The sequence below is a fragment of the Hyperoodon ampullatus genome (assembly GCF_949752795.1).
Source record: "Hyperoodon ampullatus genome assembly, chromosome: 11".
Taxonomy (NCBI): Eukaryota; Metazoa; Chordata; class Mammalia; order Artiodactyla; family Ziphiidae; genus Hyperoodon; species Hyperoodon ampullatus.
Window position 1 is genome coordinate 71,123,272 of NC_136924.1, and position 23,142 is coordinate 71,146,413.

Below are 23,142 nucleotides of genomic sequence, written 5' to 3' on the forward strand. Positions count from 1 at the left end.
CTAGTGAGATCCTCTACCCACTTCCACAAATACTCCCTTTACTCCTCTTCCTAGTTTTTAATGGACATACAGAAGGCAATATCACACAAAATAACCATGTACATGTCTAAACTCAGTCAGCTTAAAAGTTAAATACCCTTAGTCACTCTTGCTGATTTCTGGAGGTCAGTAAACTTTCCTTAGGTACTGTAGGGATTAAATGAAGCCACTCGAATACTTTAAGTCCTTGGTACATACCTTATCCCACAGTTTTAAGAGGAATCAGAAATTATTACTTACATGATTAGTGTTATTTATTTATTTATTTAGCCGTGTTGCCTCTTGTGGGCTAATTTAAATCCCAATTTTGCTGTTTCACTGATGAATGTCAAGTAATCCCGTGTTGTTATCAGTTCAGCCACCTTGCCCATCTACTGTTTACAAATTGTAGGAAGGATAGCTGAGGGTCAAGAGAATGGGGCTCTTTCTATCCCTGCCAGAGAAGTTAAGTGGGGAGAGGAAGAGTGTATCCCCATTCAGAGGCAGGGAGTTTGCAGTTTCACTCTGGACTTAGAAAGCAAGAGCTGGGCCCAAGTTTGCTTACCTGGAACACCATTATCAAATGGGTAACTGGCCACCAGGGCACCACCGTGGAGGTTTGCAGAAAGGACAAATGTCTCTGTATTCAGCCACTTCATGACTGCCACAGTTTCAGGCTGCCTTGGTACATTATTAAATTCAAAAGCATCGGGGAAATTTCTATTCAGGTCATAGAAGTTACTATTATCCCTTTAAAAGAAAGAATTTTTTAGGGTTTACTATTGCTGTCTGAGGGAGCAGATTCGTGCAGTGTGTAGACCTTTGCTTTGGGCTCCAGGTGTTTTTCCAAATATGAATACAGAGGTGGTGGATGGTTGCCTTGGCAGCCTCCAGTGAATCACAGCTGGCATTCACACAATATGTTGTCCCCTCCCGTGTGACTTGTTCTTGCCAATGGGACAGTAGTGATTCGGATGTAAGCAGAGGTCTGATAAGTGTTTGCATTTCAGGGCTTTTGCTCTTGACACTCCCATTTGGAACCCTGAGACCCCAGTTCTATCCACGTCAAGGGTCCATGTGCAAGAATGAGGAACCCAGGTGACAGCCAGAACTGAGACTCTAGAGATACGGTCCCAGCCAGACCCCAGCTGAGGACCCTGATATCATGGCATAGAGATTAGCCATCCCTGCTGTGCTCTGCCCAAACTCCTAACTTACAGAGTGGAGAGTAAATAAAGAGGTGGTGGTTTTAAGTCCCTCAATTTGGGGGCAGTTTGTTCCATAGCAATTGGTAACAGAAACAACAGGAACATGCTATTTTTTATACAAACGTATTTCTGAAAAGTGGACTGGCCATGTTTAAATAGGCTAAAAAACTTAAACATGGAAGGGAATCAAGTGGTGATTGATTAATCTTTGGTCAAAACAAAATTTTAATTGCACAAATATCAGTGTTTATCAGACATTTGAGAAATTCCAAACTTCCTGAGGCTGCTTGAAACACAGTAAATTTAAATCAGAAATACTACAAGACTCACTCTTCTTTGTGATTAGTTTGTGTGCTGGCTTAATAAATCAACCTGTTTATTGAGGGTCTAGGTACTACCCTAGGCCCTGGGATTTAACCGGGATGAACACAACGGGCAGCCTTCCTGTCCTCATGTAGACATTAAACAAGAAATGAGACATTAAAGATTGTGCTATGAGGGTAGAGTGCCAGGTGATGTGAGAATAATTGGGGCTCTAATATCTGATAGGTTAGGGAAGGAGGCTTTGAGGAAATGCTGTTGAAGCGGGGTGTGGGGGGAGGGGTGGAAAATGCCAGGGGTGAGAAGGCAGCTGGTGGTTGCAGGAGATGAAGGGAGATCTGAGCGGCTACGGCAGGGTGAGTGCGGGGGAAGAGGCAATGAAGCCAGAGCAGTGAGGCAGGTGCAGGGGTAAAGCAGCCTTGCTCAGGATTTTACTTCTCAAGGTCAAAGCAATGGGCAGCCCTGAAAAGTTTCCAGCACAGCAGCGACATGACACAGGTTATGAGATGGTTCGCTAACTTCTCTTTACAGGGCGAAGGGGTCTGATCTGATAGGGGCCTTTTTATGCTTTTGTTGTGTTTTAAATAAAGATAGACTAGCCCGTGCTTACCTTCCCTTATTGTAAAAACAGTCAGGCTTTAGAACAGCTTCGAATCCATCTGGGTTCATTGAAGGCATGATGTGTATCCGGGTACTATTAATTAGATTTGTGATTTCAGGGTCTCTTCCATCGCTGGTTACGAGATATTCGATTAAATGGAGCAGCATTTCCCGCCCTACAGCCTATAGGTGTTAAAGAGAGAAGAGGATATTGTTAGGTGAGAGGAAAACAGTCCCCGAAGCACAAATTCCCCAACAAGAAGCACTACACATGATATGTGAAACCAAAACCAGTTGTCAGACCACCGTTTCTCAGGTATACTGATACTCTGACACATGGCAATCCATCAGTGGTGTGCTGCAAAACCTTTGTGAGTAAAAGGTTTTTGTTTTTTGGGCTTTTTTTAAGTTAACTTAAAAAAAAAGTACCTGTAAGTAAATAATTTACTAAAAATGAATTAGAGTGGAGTAAAGGTTATTCTTATTATCCTATTTCCAGTTTGTCTGTCTTCCAAATACTTCCCGGAGTGGTGGCGAGACGGGGAGCTAGAGATCAGGCAGGGAGTTGTGCGTCTCCACAAGCATGCCTGGCACACGGGAGAGCCGTGGTGCGTGTCTCGGTGGGTGATTCGTGGAGAACCACTGCAATAGACATGTAGATTTTAATAGAGAAAAATCTGAGTTTGTAATATGCATAATTTAAGTAGGTTAATTTAAATAGGTATGATTTTCATATTCCCCTGTTTCCAAGTTCTTTTATCTCCAAATTCCCCTCTTGCACAGTTGTGCAATTTTTGCTGTACCTCTGTATTTCTGATTTCCACATCCTCATGTTTCATTGGCACAACATCCTCACAATTTTTTGCCATATCTGCATATTATCTATACTATTATTTCGTTTGCATTTTCTTTACATTGGCTCACTTTTTACTTACATTAAAAATAAGAAACGTTGTATAATTACCATTTTGCTAGATATGTTTCTAATTGTATAGTAAAATAAAAGCATGACTATGAAAATAAACATGGTCACATTCACCTAAAATTACCTTATGTACCAACAATGATTGGGAAACTGAAGGCCTGTGAAAGAGCTTGCTTTATAATCCCCAAGGGAGAGATTTACTCTTTTTTTTTTTTAAAGGAATTCACATATTCAACCTTATTCTAGAAAGATTTGATTAGGCTATATTACTTTTACCCTGTAATCCTGAGTTCAAAGATTCTGCTTCTAAGTAAGGAATATTTACCCCTTACATGTGATCAGATGTTGTAGAGGAGTTAGTATATGGGAAATCAGGGCAGCAGGTGGGTAAATAAGGACAGTGCTTCTGGTGCATTAATGAAGGCCGTGGGCAGGAAAAGAATTTTCATTTATGACTGCTCTGTAGCAATTCATTGTTCGGACAAAGGGTGAGCAATTCCATACTTTATGCCCCTCGCTGGCAAGCAAAGAGATCACATTTTATGAATTTATCCTAATGAACACAGAATAATTAAAATGGAACTAAGAAAGTTTTAAATATGTAAATTACATATTTATAGGTAGCCATAAAATTCAGAGTAGAATTCCATTCTGACTGCAATTTTTTTCCTACTCATGTCTATCTTCTTCCACCACTGTGATTTTTGTTTTTACAGTCAAAATTGTCACTTGAAAAAGGTCCTTACAAACTTACAAAAGGTCCTTAATAACCAAAAAAGTCAAGTGAGTCACACACTGGGTTTCCAATTCGATGTTTTGGAAGATCACGCACATTTGGACACTCCTTACTGGCTCCCCTGAAACCAGAGGAGGAGGGGCTGGCAATTTTAAGCAGTGAAAGATGGCTTTAAAGGTGGACAGTGTGGTTGGTTGAAGGGGCTTTTCTGGACAGGGGTTGGGGAAGAGAAAAGGTCAAGGAAAGAGAGAAGGAAGTGAGATTTCTAAATGCTGGTTGGAGACTGTAGGATGGTTCCATTAGAGGGACGTACCAGGAAAAACCTGAGGCCCCTCTGAGTCCCAGGTCAAGTACCAAGTGAGATATATTGGAATCCCCACATGGTTCTAAATGTGAATTTCCTCTTAACTATCTGAATCCTACATTCTCAAGCATGCCCAAACTCAAGACAGGAGTTGGCAATTAAATTCATCCACCCACAAGAAAATGAAAACAAAGAGTAAGAAGCTGTGATTAAGCTATAGAACTAAATTAAGCAACTGTGGTGGTGTGGTATAGGATAGAAGGTAAAAGTTAAGGTTTATAGCTAACGGCAAGGGTGGGTGCCGGGGGAGAGGAAAGGAGAGGACAGAAGACTTTTCAAAGTGCTAATTCCTTCACTTTTCCCAGCAATGGGTCATAGGATATTATCCAAAGTTTAAAAAATTATATATTTCAAATCATTATAATTTCAGTTTTTCCTAATTTTTTAAAAATTCTTTTTTTTTTAAAACCCACATTTGTTTATTTATTTATTTATTTAGGCTGTCTTGGGTCTTCGTTTCTGTGCGAGGGCTTTCTCTAGTTGTGGCAAGCGGGGGCCACTCTTCATTGCGGTGCGCGGGCCTCTCACTATCGCAGCCTCTCCCGTTGCGGAGCACAGGCTCCAGACGCGCAGGCTCAGTAGTTGTGGCTCACGGGCCTAGTTGCTCCGTGGCATGTGGGATCTTCCCAGACCAGGGCTCGAACCCGTGTCCCCTGCATTAGCAGGCAGATTCTCAACCACTGCGCCAGCAGGGAAGCCCAAAGTTTTCCCTAATTTTTTGACTTTAGAAGAATCTTCTGATAATTTCTTATTTTGAGAAAATACCAAGTTCACCAATTATTTTCATTTCACTTCAGTTCTGTTCTGTTAAATTCAAGTAAAGTTAAATCTCATACTTCTTATTTAAAGATAACATGTATAATATGACACATATTTCATTTTATATCCTTTTGATTCCTCTCATTCTATTACTGTAGAAATACATAGATGTCTAGAATAGCATCTGGCAAATACTAATGATGGTGATTTCTGAGCGATAGTATTCTGAATAGTTTTTATTTCCTCTTATTTTTCTAGTATTGCTTTTTAAATTAAAGAAAACCTATGTTATTTTTACAAAAACAATAAAATCATGATTCTTTCAAGGTAACGAATGTGTGACCAAGGTATTTTCTGTTTGTCTCCATATTCCAAAACAAACCACAAGTTTGTAACTGCAGAGGGTGAAAGAAAAATCTTGGAAGTATGATAAAGAACCAATTAAGAGTCAGATAATTTTAAAAAATGGTGAGGTAAACAGATGAAATTTCAGAGGGAGTTAAACAAAGTCCTCTTGTTTTCTTGGACCATATTTTCCTGTCTCTGTAACAGCAAATTTATGCCACGTTATTCAAGTTAATTCTTCTCAACCTTAATATAAATGTCTCAAACACTCATTCATGTTTTACGTATAGACCTCCCTTCGTTTAAAATTAAGTCTTTGAATATGAAACCTTAGAGAGACTAAAATTTTAAAAAAGAATGTGGTCAAAACTGTTTCCGTTAGCTTAACCAGCCTTTCATTTAGCTCCTTTTGTGAGAGTGTGGACTTAATGAAAGAATCCCTAATAAAGAGCCTGAAGGGCTGGGTGAGCACACCAGCTTCTACAGTCTTTCTCTGTTAATTCATCCAGTCATTAAGATGGCAGGAACCCAGGATGGACCTAGAGATTGTCATACTGAGTGAAGTAAGTCAGAAAGAGAAAGAGAAATATTGTATAATATCGCTTATATGCAGAATCTAAAAAAATAATAATACAGATGAACTTATTACAAAACAGAAACAGACTCACAGACTTAGAGAAGGAACCTATGGTTACCGGGGGGAGGGTGGGGGGGAAGGGATAGTCAGGGAGTTTGGGATTGATGTGTACACATGTCTACATTTAAAATAGGTAACCAAAAAGGACCTACTGTATAGCACAGGGAATGTTGCTCAATATTATGTAACAACCTAAATGGGAAAAGAATTTGAAGAAGGATACATGTATATGTATATGAATCACTTTGCTGCACACCTGAAACTAACAGAATATTGTTAATCAACTATACTCCAGTATAAAATAAAAAGTTTAAAAAAAAAGATGGCAAGAACCCAGAAAGCAGAAAATAAATTCTCTATCAGTTTTTCTTCAATTCAGTCAAGTGGGAATTTGTTAGATAGATAAAAATGAATGTTCTAGCACTTCTAAGAACAATTGGAAAACAATTTTGAAGCAACAATCCACAACTGGGTAGTGTATTGTGCGAGAGTGAATTAGAGGGTAGTACCAACACTTCAGCTCTCCTAATGGTGGAGTCCGTTCTTGAAATGCTACACTGTAATTCAGCTTCTGGGGGAAAATAAGCCTGTCAGTTCTGGGGCTCCACATGGTGTGTTACAGACTTAATTCATTTGTCTTAATGCCTAGCTAAGTCCTTCATCTTCAAATATTAGCCTAAATATTACATTATCTAGCACACTTTTCCGTGGCCTCCCCAAGTCTGGGTTCCATGACCTGCCTAGGTGGTCCTTTAACTTTCCTCACCTGTGCTCTCCTGATGGTGCTCACACATATTACAATGGCCTGACCGACCCTGACTGACCCCCACCCCCACCCCCCAACTCCACCATCCAAGGTTTGACAGCAGGAATCCTAACCAGCTTCCTGTGTAGCCCTGGTATCTTGCCCAGCTCCAGGTATATCATGTGCTCAATAAATGACTGTTGGTTACTGTTGCCAAATCCACTACAAAGTCATGACTATTCTGAGGAGGAACTTTCTGAAAACGTGAGGACTTAAGGTTCTCAGTGAGAGGGGGTATACAAATGATCAAGTTAGTTCATTGCAAGGACGTTCAATACTGAACACACTTCACAGGGCTGGGGGCCAGCAATTCTGATCATGCCAAGGACTCGACACCCTGGTCCCCCGGCCCACCCTCACCAAAAAAGGGAGATGGAGAGAAAGATGATAATTATATGAGGAACTTAATACATGCTTAAAAGGAAGTAGACACTTTGCCTGGGATAAGGATTAGTTTGGTCTAAATGCAAAAGGAAATAATTATCCAAAGCCATGCTGTGTAACTGAGGACATTTTGTCATCATCTGGGATAGTGGTGGAAGAAAGGGCTTGAGAAGTGGCAAGCTTTGTTTTGTCTTGTTTTAGTAAGTTTGGAACCTCTATTGCATGTTGACTACACAGCCCAAGATCTTCCAGGATAGGCACAATTTTGGATATTATGTCCTGTTGTTCATGTAGAACATTAAAATACACTCTAAATATAGACATTTAGACATACAAACTACTGTCTAAATGTCTCTTATACCTAGAAGGTGTGCAAAAAAACATTTAGCCTTTATTTTCAGGTTGAAAAATATCACTATTATCCATATTTTTGCAATGTTTTTCCTTTCCATTATGTATCTGGAATCCAATAAACTATAAATTAATGCCACTGAATGTGAAATTCTAAGTGTGATGTGGGTATTTCAGAACTCTATACCCAAATAAACCATCATAGGAAAAATAATTCATTGATGTTTAAGAAACAGAAGCTTCAAAAAAAAATCTCTAGAAAAGAATCAGAATTGGCAATTCAGTTATGCTTAACAGACATAGACCTCCCCCCATACTTAAAGACCATGGGCCCTGCAGTCAAGGGAACCTGTGGACCCAGCCTCTCACCTGCACTTTGCCTGCTCCTGGATTAGCTTAAAATTCCAGGCACCTGACTTTTTAAACACATAGTCATGCCTCACTTAGATATTTCCATTAGACAGGGATTAGAGATGTCTTAATAATCTAGAGATTGCCCAGGTATAAGATTTTCTTTCCTGCAAAAATTTTAAGACATGGGATGGCAGATAGGCACAAAACATAGAACAGGAAGGGCTCGAGGAAGGAGCAAGGAGTGATTCTCCAGGCTTCTCTCCTGCACCCACATTCAGGCTGAGGGCACTAGATGTTTCCATTTCCAGGGGATGATGCCAGCATTCATTAAAGCTCTGATTTTAGATTATCAGTAATAGTTTACTACAAAGCCAGCCAGTAGCAGAATGAGATGTCGGGGGAGGGCGAGGAGGACAAAGACCCCGCTCCCAAACGATGTGAATGTTTGTGGAGCAGGGGAATGGCAGAGAGCCCCGCCCAGGGACCTCTGGTCTCATCCTTCCCAATGAATAACAAGGATTGGACGTCAGGTGTGCGCACACTGCCGCTTAGGAGCCTGTGTGAATGACACCCAGGACTGGGGCTTCTACAATTCCACACGCTGATGTGTGTACAAACAAGAACCTGGATAAACCAGGAAAACACCCGCTAGTCTTACTAAAATGAGAAAAGTTAGAAGCTCAGAAATGTCTCCCTCACTCTGAAAAAGCATGAACAGCAGGTGACAAAGGTTTATCAAGGGCGGCGGGTGTTCTTTCCGTCGGCTCCCCCGTGTGACTCCCCAGCAATCAGGCAGGGGAGGTGGGCATCAGGCATGAGACAGGCACAGAGAAAAGTGACATGGAGATGCTCACTCCAGTCTTACTCTAAGAGTTTGCTACACTTTCACACGGTGAACGAGCCCAAATCTTCTAATCAAACGGGGCTGGAACAACTGGGAATCCATCCCAACAAAAATTAATTTGAGATAGATCATAGATCTATGTGTAAAAAGGAAAACACTAAAAACAGAACGTTCCAAAGGCAGTGGAGGGGGTCAAGGAGGCAGAGCCATAGCTGGGAAAGGCTCACTGCTCAGGGCCTGATGCAGGCCCAGAGGACCAACAGAGACCTGCATTCCCTTCCTGATCAACGCACTAACAAACATGCCTTCAGCAGAAGTGAGCAAAAGAAAGGCCTCCCACAAAGCACTGAGCGTAGTCCATGCTCAGTAAATGTTGGCTACTGTTACTCTTTTCTTGTCGGCAAGTGCTGTATGGAGGGGAACTTGCCAGCCTGATCGATGCAGCATCGTGAGGACATGAGCTCATGACAAGGTGACTGAGAACAAGAGGAATATCATACAAAACCAGAGGAGGTTTGACTTCACTCTTTTGTAACAATTCTCACTTGAAAATGGGCTGTTTCAAGTAGATTTTGCTCCCCTCAGCGTGCTTCATGCATTCTGGATGTAGCCAGGCTAATTAGCCTGGACCTTCGGCACCAGCCAAAGTCACCCACCTTCGCGATTCCAAAGATACACAGTAGCCCAAAATGTTTCACCTGAATCCCACAAACCTTTAGATTTAACTTCCAGTTTGAAGTAAATAGAGGGATGAGAGGCACAAAATCGATGATATTATAAGGAAGGAAACAATCCAAAATGAGGGACGTTCTGCAGGACACACAATGGATCAACGTTCTTGCTTAAGTCTAGCATCATGAAAAGATTCTTTAAATGCTAGATTAAAAGAGATTCAAGGGATATGTCAACCACATATGATGCATAATCTTGGACAGAATTTTGAATGGACACTTTGGGGGACATTTTGAGGACAACTGGAGAAACTAGAACATGGGATATAAGGTAAAGATAGGATAAACATTTACTGACATGAAAGGGTAGCTTGTATTAACTGAAAAATGTCACAAAGAGCAAATTAGCATTGCTCATTTGGTGAAACTGCACACACAAAAATATCTGGAAGGATAAATGATAAGGAATCGACAGTCCTAACTTGGAGAAGGTCAGTATACAATGTTTTCTTTTTGTTTGTTTAATCTGTATTTCTTCTAAGATGTACGTATGTTGATTTTATAATAATAACAGGTTATTTTTAATTTAATAAAGACCCGATTCTAAAAGAAGGCATCACGAAGGAGGTGAAAATTCACGGGGGGAAAATGGTGTGTGTGATCAACATAACTGGGTCTTCCTGATGCTCACTGTTGCCTGGCCATGGGGTTAAGTGTGGGAAACACACACACGCACACACTGAGGTGGGGTCCAGGGAAAAGAGGAAACATTTAAAAAATACCGTGGTCAATTCTGTCCACCACACTACTCGGTACACATATGACCCCTGCTGGGCTTCTCCACGTGAAATCCACAAACTCCTAGAAGATCCATGGACCCTGAGATCAGCATTCAAAGTTTGTGCCAGAATAGCAAGGAATCCAACCAAAGAAGGTTAAGAACTACTGTCCCCAAATATTATCTATGTTGCTTTTTTTTTTTTTTTTTTTTTTGCGGTACGTGGGCTTCTCACCACCACGGCCTCTCCCGTTGCGGAGCACAGGCTCCAGACGCGCAGGCCCAGCAGCCATGGCTCACGGGCCCAGCCGCTCCACGGCACGTGGGATCCTCCCGGACCGGGGCACGAACCCACATCTCCTGCATCGGCAGGCGGACTCCCAAGCACTGCGCCACCAGGGAAGCCCTATGTTGCTTTTTAATAGTGGGTTCTTGAAAATGCTCTTTCAATTCCAGAAGGTCTAAGAGAAGAAGGATGCGTAGGGTGACTAAACCTTCTAATCCAAGTGACCCTTTTGCTCCTGGGTTACGCCATCACTTTCCATAGCTCCTAGTGGCTCCAGGAGGACAGAACATACAAGATCTAAATTCAGGATAATAAGTTTCTCAATGGCCCCCAGAGCCGCCAGATACTGCTACCAGCTGGGACACACAGGGGATAGCAGGACTTCAGGTTCCCACACCCGAAACACACTGGGACTTTTCCCTCTGAGTCATCTCAGTCCTTAGCATTCCTCAGAGAATCACAGTGAATGAGAGAGCCCTGATTTGATGGGATACATTAACTACCTGGAAGGCAAGATGTCAGAAATTTGGGAAAGTACAAGTGAATTCAGGGGTGAGTGAGAGGAAGGACTCTTGCTTTTCTTTGGAAGTTTCAACTGAGAGGATTAGCTTCTGAGCATCAGGCTGCAACCTCTGAAATGCCAGGAATTCAATAAATAAGCTACTGGAGTCAATGTCTCTTATTAAAAATGGATCCCACAGGACCTCGATCAGTTGACTGGATAGCAAAAGAGAAAGGAAGTCTGGGCTGCTGTCTGTCATAAATAGTTTTGTTAAAAACAACTATGGTCAGACTCCCAGCAATATCAAGCCTTTTCGAGCAAAGCCCATTACGCTTAAAAAAGTAACTTCCACCCACCCCCAAATCACGTTCAAAGACCAACCACTCTCTCAAAGGCAAGTGTTTGTATCTGAGCTCCAGTGACAAGAAGTCCCCTGGCTCGGCAGGACCAGGACAGATTGAGTGGTGTGCCTGGGAAGGGCAGAATGTGTGTGTGTCACGTGGGGTGGAGCCTGTTCCTAGAGAGCCTGGGGTTGGGGAGGGTTAAGCTGGGACAGGAAGCCCAGCGTTCGAGCAGTGCGTGCCACCCACGCTACTGCAGACCTGGAAGTGTCGTAGCAAGTCAGCAGGTTATACTTATAGGAATATTCCTGTTCTTTGACATTCTTTAAAGTTAAGTGTGTTTGATATTCCTACGTCAATTTTCTTTACTGTCAAGACTGGGCACTATCTTTCCCTCCCACTGTATTGCTCAGTTTTGTGGGGTTCTGGGGAACAGAAGATCCTGCAGTTGTCATATTCTCAAAATACTCTGAGGAAGAAAGGTGAGAAATGGAGAGGAGCATCTTCAAATGCCTGGCAAGAATGGCTGGGCAGGCAGGCGTGGTAAAGAGTATTTTGCAAAATATAAAATAAATAACATAAACAAACAAAGCAAAATAAAAAGAGAGTTGATCCCCGATAAGCTGGAAAAGAGGCAAGACATCATGATAGAATTTAAGAGTTTGTTGAATGATGGGGATGACAGAGCCCTAAGCTTGATGGTCTAAACCGGGGGTCCCCCAACCCTGGGCCAAGGACTGGCACCAGTCCGCAGCCTGTTAGGAGCCGGGCCGCACAGCAGGAGGTGAGCGGCGGGCAAGCGAGCAAAGCTTCATCTGTATTTACAGCCGCTCCCCATCGCTCGCATTACCGCCTGAGCTCCACCTCCTGTCAGCATTATGGTGAGTTGTGTAATTATTTCATTATATATTACAATGTAATAATAAAAGAAATAAAGTGCACAATAAATATAATGCGCTTGAATCATTCCGAAACCACTCCCTGCCTCCTCCCGGTCTGTGGAAAAACTGTCTTCCATGAAACTGGTCCCTGGTGCCAGAAAGGTTGGGGACTGCTGCTCTAAACTTAAGCATTGGAAATGCCAAGTGTTAGATTAAGAGAAAGTGACAAAAGCATTCAAAAAGCCAGCTCCTAGGAGTCTGGATAGCTAGTTGGGATCTGATTGTTTTAGTTCAAATAGAATATTGCTCCTCTGCTGGGTCACCTCGATGCTGAGCAAGAGATGGGGAAAACCAACACAGGCAGGAGTTCGGTGACTTGCTGGCAGTCCAGAGCTGGGGCACTGTTATTCTTCCAGACCCCAGACAAAAAAAGTTCCAGTTACCTGCACAGGGCACTGGGTAAACAACCAGATGGCTGTGCTGGTTTTTGGAACCCGGTTCCTTCAATCCTCTCAGAAGGCCTCACCGGAAGACCTTTCCAGATTCTTTGCTACAGCGTCTGCTGCTTCCTTTGCATTTAGAGAGAGCACAAGAGACCCGAGGGGAAGCTTCTCTGGTGACATGTCAGATATTCAAGCCATATACATACCTCATCTCCATGCATATTTGCCACGTATTTGAATTCTGGAATCCCGATTCTGTGTTCCTTTGGAAAGCGTCCCACAATAAGAACCCACAGGTTTCTGCCTTTACAGGGAAGAAGAGTATAGAAAAATGAGTTGTCTTTTGAAATGACGAAGGAACTCTGGGAGAATGAGAACAGTGAATAAATGATGCTGCTTCTCCCACCTGATGAATGTTTCACAACCACCTCAGTTCATGTGACTAACGCTTCCTTGCTTAAAACACTTTTAGTTTCCAAAACCCTTTCAATTTAGCACAAATATTTAAGTTCTTGTTATAGAATGTGACTTTTTAAAATCGAAGACTTATTAGGCTATGTAGATCTTATTTTTCCAAAATGTTTATATAGTTTGCTCTGAGTTTCTGGTGCTTTATAGAAGCGATCTTGATAATTCACACAATTACACAAAATTATTACTGATAGTTGATAGGGAGGGTGCCATAACTCTCAGTGCAAGGAACGTGAAGAAAGCAACAGCAAGAAAATATGTAACTCAGAAGGGAGATTGTTTTTACAGTAAATCCTGAGTCTTGTCATATTCAAATGCTCATGTAACACAGCCTCTCAGCAATGAGTGTCCTTGATGGGCATGAGTCCTGCCATGTAAGCCGGAAAGCACACGCCATCCTAACAATGCCTCAAGGGAAACTTCTAAGTCCTAACTCTGCCATAAATGGTGTGATTTGGGCAAGGGAGGACAGAGACTCAAGATTGTTGAACATCTGCTCTGGGCAGATGTTACCATTGCATCTCTGGTTCACGTTACCTGAGGCAATCCCTTGTCCTGACCCAGGGAGATGGATTTTTAACCGGACTTTACAAATGAAAACACTGACCTTCAAAAAATATTAAATAAACTGCTTATGATCACACAGCCAAGACCTGAATCCTGGCCTATGTGACTCAACTCTAGGGCTTCTGCCACTAATGAAAACTGCCTGTCTCTCAAGAAGGTTGGTGTCCTAATCTGTAAAATGAAGAGGTTTCTTTCGATTCTAAAATCATCTGGCTCTTTTAATACAAACACTTTAAAATTAGAGATTGGGTAAATATTTGATATCTAGCACCTAGATACAAAGTTCACATATCTGTGACAACTAAGCCTTCTGTGGAATTCAAGAACCCAGGAAAGGAGTTTAACAGCAGCTCGTGGGCTAACGTTGAGCAGATTTCTGCAGAATTTCAGGTGTAGTTCCTTCAACCTGGGGGGTCCAATGGGCTGGGGAATACCCAGTTGCCATAAGGAATCCAGGGAGAAGCAGATACTGGACTTGTCTTTTTCATCATTTATTGTTTTTTTAGAAAGGGTTTTTTAAAATAAATTTATTTTATTTATTTTATTTTGGCTGTGTTGGGTTTTTGCCACTGCACGCGGGCTTTTTCCCAGCTGCGGTGAGTGGGGGCTACCCCTCACTGAGGCGTGCAGGCCTCTCACTGCGGTGGCCCCTCCCGCTGCAGAGCACGGGCTCTGTGTGCACAGGCCTCAGCAGTTGTGGCACGCGGGATCAGTAGTTGTGGCGCACGGGCTTAGTTGCTCTGTGGCATGTGGGACCTGCCTGGACCAGGGCTCGAACCTGTGTCCCCTGCATTGGCAGGTGGATTCTCAACCACTGCGTCACCAGGGAAGCCCTCACCATTTATTCTTACTTTATTCTAACAATTATAGGGAAATTCGTCTTGACAGGGTGATGCTTTACATTTAGTAACTGCAGAAATTGTCAGAAAACACCCCCAAAAGGCAGTCTATCTGATAGGTGCCACCTGTTCAGTGCAGCACGCTCACATCATTCATTTACACATCCATTTATTTAGTACCACTATATCCAGGCATTTAACCAGGTGATTAGACCCTACAAATAAGTCACACTCTCTATGCCCAGTGAGTTTCTGGTCTAGTGGAGAACAGCAGCGTGCAAACATCATTACACTAGACTGTGACGTATACGACCTTAGAGTGTGTATAAGGTACTGCCGTGGCTGTAGAATAAACGAGGAACTTTTTCCAAGGAGTGGGATCACATAAAGCTTTACAGATGCAGGGTTTTAGAGCTGACTTCTAAACCGAGTTCTGAAGAATGACTCCGAGTTAGTCACGTGGACAAGTACAATCCATCCAGTGATTTCCCGCCAGAACTGCTGCATCAACCAGAACCTTTCATCCCCAATAGTACCAATTCTCAGGTCATCTAAGGCTTCAAATCTACCAAGTTAATATTTTCACGTGAAGCAAGGGAGAGGTTTTTCTGAGCTTTTTTTCTATTAATCTTGGCTCTTTAGGTTTCCTCCTGGGGAATTCTTTTCTGTAGCTATTAATGCTTTTAAACCTAGAATAACCACAGATTTATACAGAATATGGCCTAGTTCCCTCACAGACAAGGGAAAAAATTCAGTATCATCTCAACATAATGTTTACTAGTTGTTATATTTCTAACTCTGCATTTGCAACAGCTGACCTGTAATATAAAGGATAGTGTAAGACAAGAAAAACCTGACTTGACATGGGTATCCAATATTATTTGGTTTAAGGAAGGAGGGAAATCAAACCAATAAAACCTAAGTGAAGAAGTACTTAGGTGGTGACTCGATCTCAATTTTGGCTCGAATGGCCCCTAAGTAAACCTCAAGATGAGAAACTTATTTTGAATAACCTCCATGGCACAAAGTCTGAGAATGAAAACCTGGAGATATTCACCAGGAATGACAAGCCTCTTGAAGTTTTTTAACCAGCCTCTCCAACGAACACTGATATTTACTCTGGCTTAGACCAGAGTAAATGCACAAAGGACAAACTATTGACTTTTCACAGCTTGATTGCCAAGGTGAGGGTAATTTAAATAAGATTTTTTTCTGCCAAGGTTGGACAGGCTGCCTTTATTCTCAAAGTTCCTGCTAATACCAGGTGTGCTCAAGAGCTCTGAAATGCTCGGCCACTTACTCTTCACTACGAAGTAAACAAAACCTGGATTCCAGGATTTCAGTATCTATATCCAGGAACCCACTCAGAGCTTGACACAAAGCCCAGGGCTGTGACATGGTGCCCAACTGAGTTTGCTTGTAGGACCAGGAAAAGTCTTACAATTCAGAAGGCTTCACAAAGATCCACAAGGCAAGGAAACAACGCTCTAGGCGTTCAGGAGAAAGTAGAAGGAGAAGCTTGGTAAATGAAGTACAGCTTCAACAGGTAGAAATGGGAGGAGTGTCATTCTCACATCAGAATTGCCTGGATCCTTGGAAAAACACCAATCCCTGAGCCCCATCTCCTAAATCAAATTCTAGGGGGAGGGCCCCAAACCTGCACTTAACAGACTCCCTTGGTGATTCTGAGGCCCATTAAAGTTTGAAAGCTGCTGATATTGAGGCAGTGAATATCCAGATAGATTTGGGAGGCAGTGGATCTTGAGGTAAAATCATCTCATTTTCCACATAATCATGAACATGTTTCTATATTAACAAATATACTTTGACTACATCTTTTTAAATGGCTGCTTAGTATTTTATTACACAAATGCAGTACCATTTATTCAACCAATGTTCCATCGTTAGATGTCCAACTCTAAGTAATTTTATGTAAATTACAGCATGTCCACTCAAATTATGTACAGAATTTATAATGTAAAAATACTTTATCATGTGAAAGAAATCAGAATGCATAATTATTTAACTACAACCATATAAAACAGACTGTTCATTAAAAAAATACCATGGAAGAAAACAGATCCAAATCATATAAAGCCTTAAATGAAATAATGGGTGAGTCTCTACAAGAACTGAAAACTGCACATTGTCAGTAATAAGGGGCTAAGTGATAGGATGATAAAACCAAGTACTTCTTCTTTTCTCACTTTTCCGTCTTTCCAGTTTTTAAAAAATAAAATACCAAATCTTATCATTTATTAAGTCCAGAGACTGTGCCGGGCACTATGCTGTGCACTTTATAATACTTGATCTTTACAACACCTCTGTGTGGTGGGTGATATCCACAATTCATTGATTTAAGTGGAAGGACCAGGGTTCAAACTCAGGTCTGTCTGATTCCAATATCTGTGTTCTTCTGATGACGCCAGGCTGCCTCAATCTCCCTGAAAGTACTAGGTAGTCCAGGGCCAACCCCACCCTGGGGGCAAAGTTCCCCGGCAGTTCTTTCAGCATGGCGCTGCCATAATTTGCGCCTGGAGCAAGTTCCAGGCTGCTACCTGGCTTTGACGACTGAGCCAGAGCAAGACACCCGAATCGAGGGCTACCCTACAGGGATGGTCCATACTGAGTGTTGGCATAACGACCCCATCAGACTCTCTCTACTTCCAGAGTTTCAGCGGGACATGCCCAGAGAGAAGCAGAGACGCTGCGTGGGTGGCCCGGTCCCAGAAGCAGAGCTGCAGTTTCGATGAGGCTGGTTGTATTCATGATCCCACCCACCAGGCTCCGATCTCCGGGGTGATGGATCAGTTGTTTCCTAGACTTCCATATTTCTCTTTGTGTCCTTACAATTACCCTTGGACCTAAGTCAAACCTTGGGGGAGCTTTCTCAATGCATGAGTTTGTGACCTCGTACATAGTGGGAATAACAACTCCATTGGCAAGGCTGATGTAAGGCTGGCGAGTTCCTCCTGCCTTCCCTAAAAAGAAGCCAATGATCTGACACCAAAACTTCAGTCTCACTTAGGTATGTTCCCATTACCACACACACAAAGAGCTGAACACAGCACGCAAAGCCCTATTTCAAATAATGTCCTAGAAGAGCTGAAAAATTGCAATGACTGCAGTCAGGTTAAACACTCAGTCTCCAAAGTCATGTGCCCTTGGGTTTGGAAGTGGAAGAAGAGGGTCCTGCTAAGTGGCTCATGACAAAAACAAAACAGATGCAAACAAAACAGGGACAAAAGTCTCCAGATTGGCTGTGCTTGCATGGTAGTATGACTCACAGCTCAGAGCATTTTACATATATTCACTTAGCCCTGAAACCACAAGTGGTAGGCACAAAGATTATCCTTTCACACAGGTGGATGCTATCTTAGGGAAGCTCATAAGCCCATGGTTCTCAGCGTGTGGTCCCAGGACCACCATCATCAGTGTCACCTGGGAACTTGTTAGAAATGCACATTCTCAGGCTCCACCCATAGGTGCTGAGTCAGAGACTCTCAGGGGGAGAACCGGCAGTTTGTGTCTTAACAAGCTCTCCAGGGGATCTTCATGCACGCTAAAGTTTGAGAACCAAAGTAACAAGGCATGGTTCAGGATAGTCTATTCAGAGCCAGCTCTGTTCTTAACCACTATGCAGCACTGCTTCAGTCACCTAAGAGGTGGAAAATATCAGAGAAATGTGAACCTGTGCCCCAAGCTTGCCATGTCCCATTTCTGGTGTTGAGATTTTTTCTGTCTCCCCTTGGGAGAACTGGAAATGGAAGGAGGAGGTTGAGAGGATCCTATGAGGATGGTTTGAGAAGTTAAAGCTATCATCTGCTCCCTTTGGTATGCAAATCTCAAATTGGTTTGCCAACTGATGTACCAGTTTGTCCCTGAACTGCTCTCTATTCAAAGACTACAGGCAAGGCAGTCCCGCCCATCAGGAAGCTTGCACAAGCCTCTTAGATAGCCTCATCCACCAGAGGGCAGACGGCAGAAGCAAGAAGAACTAGAATCCTGCAGCCTGTGGAACAAAAACCACATTCACAGAAAGACAAGATGAAAAGGCAGAGGGATATGGACCAGATGAATGAACAAGATAAAACCCCAGAAAAACAACTAAATGAAGTGGAGATAGGCAATCTTCCAGAAAAAGAATTCAGAATAATGATAGTGAAGATGATCCAGGACCTCGGAAAAAGAATGGAGGCAAAGATCAAGAAGATGCAAGAAATGTTTAACAAAGATCTAGAAGAATTAAAGAACAAACAAACAGAGATGAACAATACAAAAACTGAAATGAAAAATACACTAGAAGGAATCAATAGCAGAATAACTGAGGCAGAAGAACGGATAAGTGACCTGGAAGACAGAATGGAAGACAGGTGGAATTCACTGCTGTGGAACAGAATAAAGAAAAAAGGATGAAAAGAAATGAAGACAGCCTAAGAGACCTCTGGGACAACATTAAATGCAACAACATTCACATTATAGGGGTCCCAGAAGGAAAAGAGAGAGAGAAAGGACCCAAGAAAATATTTGAAGAGATTACAGTCGAAAACTTCCCTAACATGGGAAAGGAAATAGCCACCCAAGTGCAGGAAGTGCAGAGTCCCAAACAGGATAAACCCAAGGAGAAACACGCCAAGACACATAGTAATCAAACTGACAAAAATTAAAGATAAAGAAAAATTATTGAAAGCAGCAAGGGAAAGACGACAAATAACATACAAGGGAACTCCCTTAAGGTTAACAGCTGACTTCTCAGCAGAAACTCTACAAGTCAGAAGGGAGTGCCATGATATACTTAAAGTGATGAAAGGGAAGAACCTACAACCAAAATTACTCTACCCGGCAAGGATCTCATTCAGATTTGATGGAGAAATCAAAAACTTTACAAACAAGCAAAAGCTAAGAGAATTCAGCACCACCAAACCAGCTCTACAACAAATGCTAAAGGAACTTCTCTAAGTGGGAAACACAAGAGAAGAAAAGGACCTACAAAAACAAACCCAAAACAATTAAGAAAATGGTCATAGGAACATACATATCGATAATTACCTTAAACGTGAATGGATTAAATGCTCCAACCAAAAGACACAGGCTTGCTAAATGGATACAAAAACAAGACCCATCTATATGCTGTCTACAAGAGACCCACTTTAGACCTAGGGACACATACAGACTGAAAGTGAGGGGTTGGAAAAAGATATTCCATGCAAATGGAAATCAAAAGAAAGCTGCAGTAGCAATACCCATATCAGATAAAATAGACTTTAAAATAAAGAATGTTCAAGAGACAAGGAAGGACACTACATAATGATCAAGGGATCAACAATCTAACATATAAATATATATGCTATTTAAATTGCATAAATAAAACAATTTAAATATATATGCACCCAATATAGGAGCACCTCAATACATAAGGCAACTGCTAACAGTTATAAAAGAGGAAATCGACAGTAACACAATAATAGTGGGGGACTTTAACACCTCACTTACACCAATGGACAGATCATCCAAAGAGAAAATTAATAAGGAAACACAAGGCTTAAATGACAGAGCAGACCAGACAGATTTAATTGATATTTATAGGACATTCCATCCAAACACAGCAGATTATACTTTCTTCTCAAATGCGCACAGGACATTCCCCAGGATAGATCATATCCTGGGTCACAAATCAAGCCTCAGTAAATTTAAGAAAATTGAAATCATATCAAGCATGTTTTCTGACCACAACACTATGAGATTAGAAATCAATTACAGGGGAAAAAACGTAAAAAACACAAACACATGGAGGCTAAACAATATGTTACTAAATAACCAAGAGATCACTGAAGAAATCAAAGAGGAACTCAAAATATACCTAGAGACAAATGACAATGAAAACATGATGATCCAAAACCTATGGGATACAGCAAAAGCAGTTCTAAGAGGGAAGTTTATAGCTATACAAGCCCACCTCAAGAAACAGGAAGAATTTCAAATAAACAATCCAACCTTACACCTAAAGGAACTAGAGAAAGAAGAACAAACAAAACCCAAAGTTAGCAGAAGGAAAGAAATCATCAAGATCAGAGCAGAAATAAATGAAATAGAATCAAAGAAAACAATAGCAAAGATCAATAAAACTAAAAGCTGGTTCTTTGAGAAGATAAACAAAATTGATACCCATTAGCCACACTCATCAAGAAAAAGAGGGAGAGGCCTCAAATCAATAAAATTAGAAATGAAAAAGGAGAAGTTACAACAGACACCACAGAAATACAAAGCATCCTAAGAGACTACTACAAGCAACTCTATGCCAATAAAATGGACAACCTGGAAGACATGGACAAATTCTTAGAAAGGTATAACCTTCCAACGCCAAACCAGGAAGAAACAGAAAACATGAACAGACCAATCACAAGTAATGAAATTGAAAATGTGATTAAGAATCTTCCAACAAACAAAAGTTCAGTACCAGATGGCTTCACAGGTGAATTCTATCAAACAATTAGAGAAGAGCTAACACCCATCCTTCTCAACCTCTTCCAGAAAATTGCAGAGGAAGGAACACTCCCAAACTCATTCTATGGGGCCACCATCACCCTGATACCAAAACCAGACAAAGATACTACAAAAAAAGAAAATTAAAGACCAATATCACTGATGAATATACATGCAAAAATCCTCAACAAGGGGGCTTCCCTGGCGGCACAGTGGTTGAGAGTCCGCCTGCCGATGCAGAGAACGCGGGTTCGTGCCCCGGTCCAGGAAGATCCCACATGCCGCGGAGCGGCTGGGCCCGTGAGCCATGGACGCTGAGCCTGCGCATCCGGAGCCTGTGCTCCGCAACGGGAGAGGCCACAACAGTGAGAGGCCCACGTACCACAAAAAAAAAAAAAAAAAAAAAAAAAAATCCTCAACAAAATACTAGCAAACAGAATCCAACAACACATTAAAAGGATCATACACCATTACCAACGGTTTATCCCAGGGATGCAAGGATTCTTCAATATATGCAAATCAATCAATGTGATACAGCATATTATTAAGAATAAAAACCATATGATCATCTCAATAGATGCAGAAAAAGCTTTTGACAAAATTCAACACCCATTTATGACAAAAACTCTCCAGAAAGTGGGCATAGAGGGAACCTACTTCAACATAATAAAGGCCATATATGACAAACCCACAGCAAACATCATTCTCAATGGTGAAAAACTGAAACCATTTCCTCTAAGATCAGGAACAAGACAAGGATGTCCACTCTCACCATTATTCAACATAGTTTTGGAAGTCCTAGCCATGGCAATCAGAGAAGAAAAAGAAATAAAAGGAATACAAATTGGAAAAGAAGAAGTAAAACTGTCACTGTTTGCAGATGACATGATACTATACATAGAGAATCCTAAAGATGCCACCAGAAAACTACTAGAGCTAATCAATGAATTTGGTAAAGTTGCAGGATACAAAATTAATGCACAGATTCCCTTGCATTCCTATAAACTAATGATGAAAAATCTGAAAGAGAAATTAAGGAAACACTCCCATTTACCACTACAACAAAAAGAATAAAATACCTAGGAATAAAGCTACCTAGGGAGACAAAAGACCTGTATGCAGAAAACTGTAAGACACTGATGAAAGAAATTAAAGATGATACCAGCACATGGAGAGATATACCATGTTTTTGGATTGGAAGAATCAATATTGTGAAAATGACTATACTACCCAAAGCAATCTGCAGATTCAATGCAATCCCTATCAAATTACCAATGGCATTTTTTTACAGAACTACAACAAAAAATCTTAAAATATGTATGCAGACGCAAAAGACCCCGAGGATCTTGAGGGAAAAAAACAGAGCCGGAGGAGTCAGACTCCCTGACTTCAGACTATACTACAAAGCTACAGTAATCAACACAATATGGTACTGGCACAAAAACAGAAATATAGATCAATGGAACAGGATAGAAAGCCCAGAGATAAACCCACACACCTATAGTCAACTAACCTATGACAAAGGAGGCAAGGATGTACAATGGAGAAAATACCGTCTCTTCAATAAGTGGTGCTGGGAAAGCTGGACAGCTACATGTAAAAGAATGAAATTAAAACATTCCCTAACACCATACACAAAAATAAACTCAAAATGGATTAGAGACCTAAATGTAAGACCAGGCACTATAAAACTCTTAGAGAAAAACATAGGAAGAACACTCTTTGACATAAATCACAGCAAGATCTTTTTTGATCCATCTCCTAGGGTAATGCAAATAAAAACAAAAATAAACAAATGGGACCTAATGAAACTTCAAAGCTTTTGCACAGCAAAGGAAACTATAAACAAGACGAAAAGACAACCCTCAGAATGGGAGAAAATATTTGCAAACGAATCATCGGACAAAAGATTAATCTCCAAAATACATAAACAGCTCATGCAGCTCAATATTAAAAAAACAAACAACCCAATCCAAAAATGGGCAGAAGACCTAAATAGACATTTCTCCAAAGAAGACATACAGATGGACAAGAAGCCCTTGAAAAGCTGCTCAACATCACTAATTATTAGAGAAATGCAAATCAAAAGTACAATGAGGGGCTTCCCTGGTGACGCAGTGGATAAGAATATGCCTGCCAATGCAGGGGACACGGGTTCAATCCCTGGTCCGGGAAGATCCACATGCCGCAGAGCAATTAAGCCCGTGCACCACACCTACTGAGCCTCCG

General features: G+C 41.5%; 1 protein-coding gene across 1 annotated transcript in view; it reads right to left on the reverse strand.

Moving 5' to 3' along the window:
• Positions 1–23,142, reverse strand: part of CPM (carboxypeptidase M) — a gene marked incomplete at its 3' end in the record, with an annotated part of 90,869 nt that overhangs the window by 34,079 nt on the left and 33,648 nt on the right. The window contains exons 3-5 of the mRNA XM_079714343.1: positions 12,760–12,857; positions 2,158–2,330; positions 584–768 (exon numbers count right to left, since the gene is read on the reverse strand). Of these exons, the coding sequence (XP_079570469.1) occupies positions 584–768; positions 2,158–2,330; positions 12,760–12,857 (456 nt within the window). The remainder of the gene's footprint in view (positions 1–583; positions 769–2,157; positions 2,331–12,759; positions 12,858–23,142) is intronic.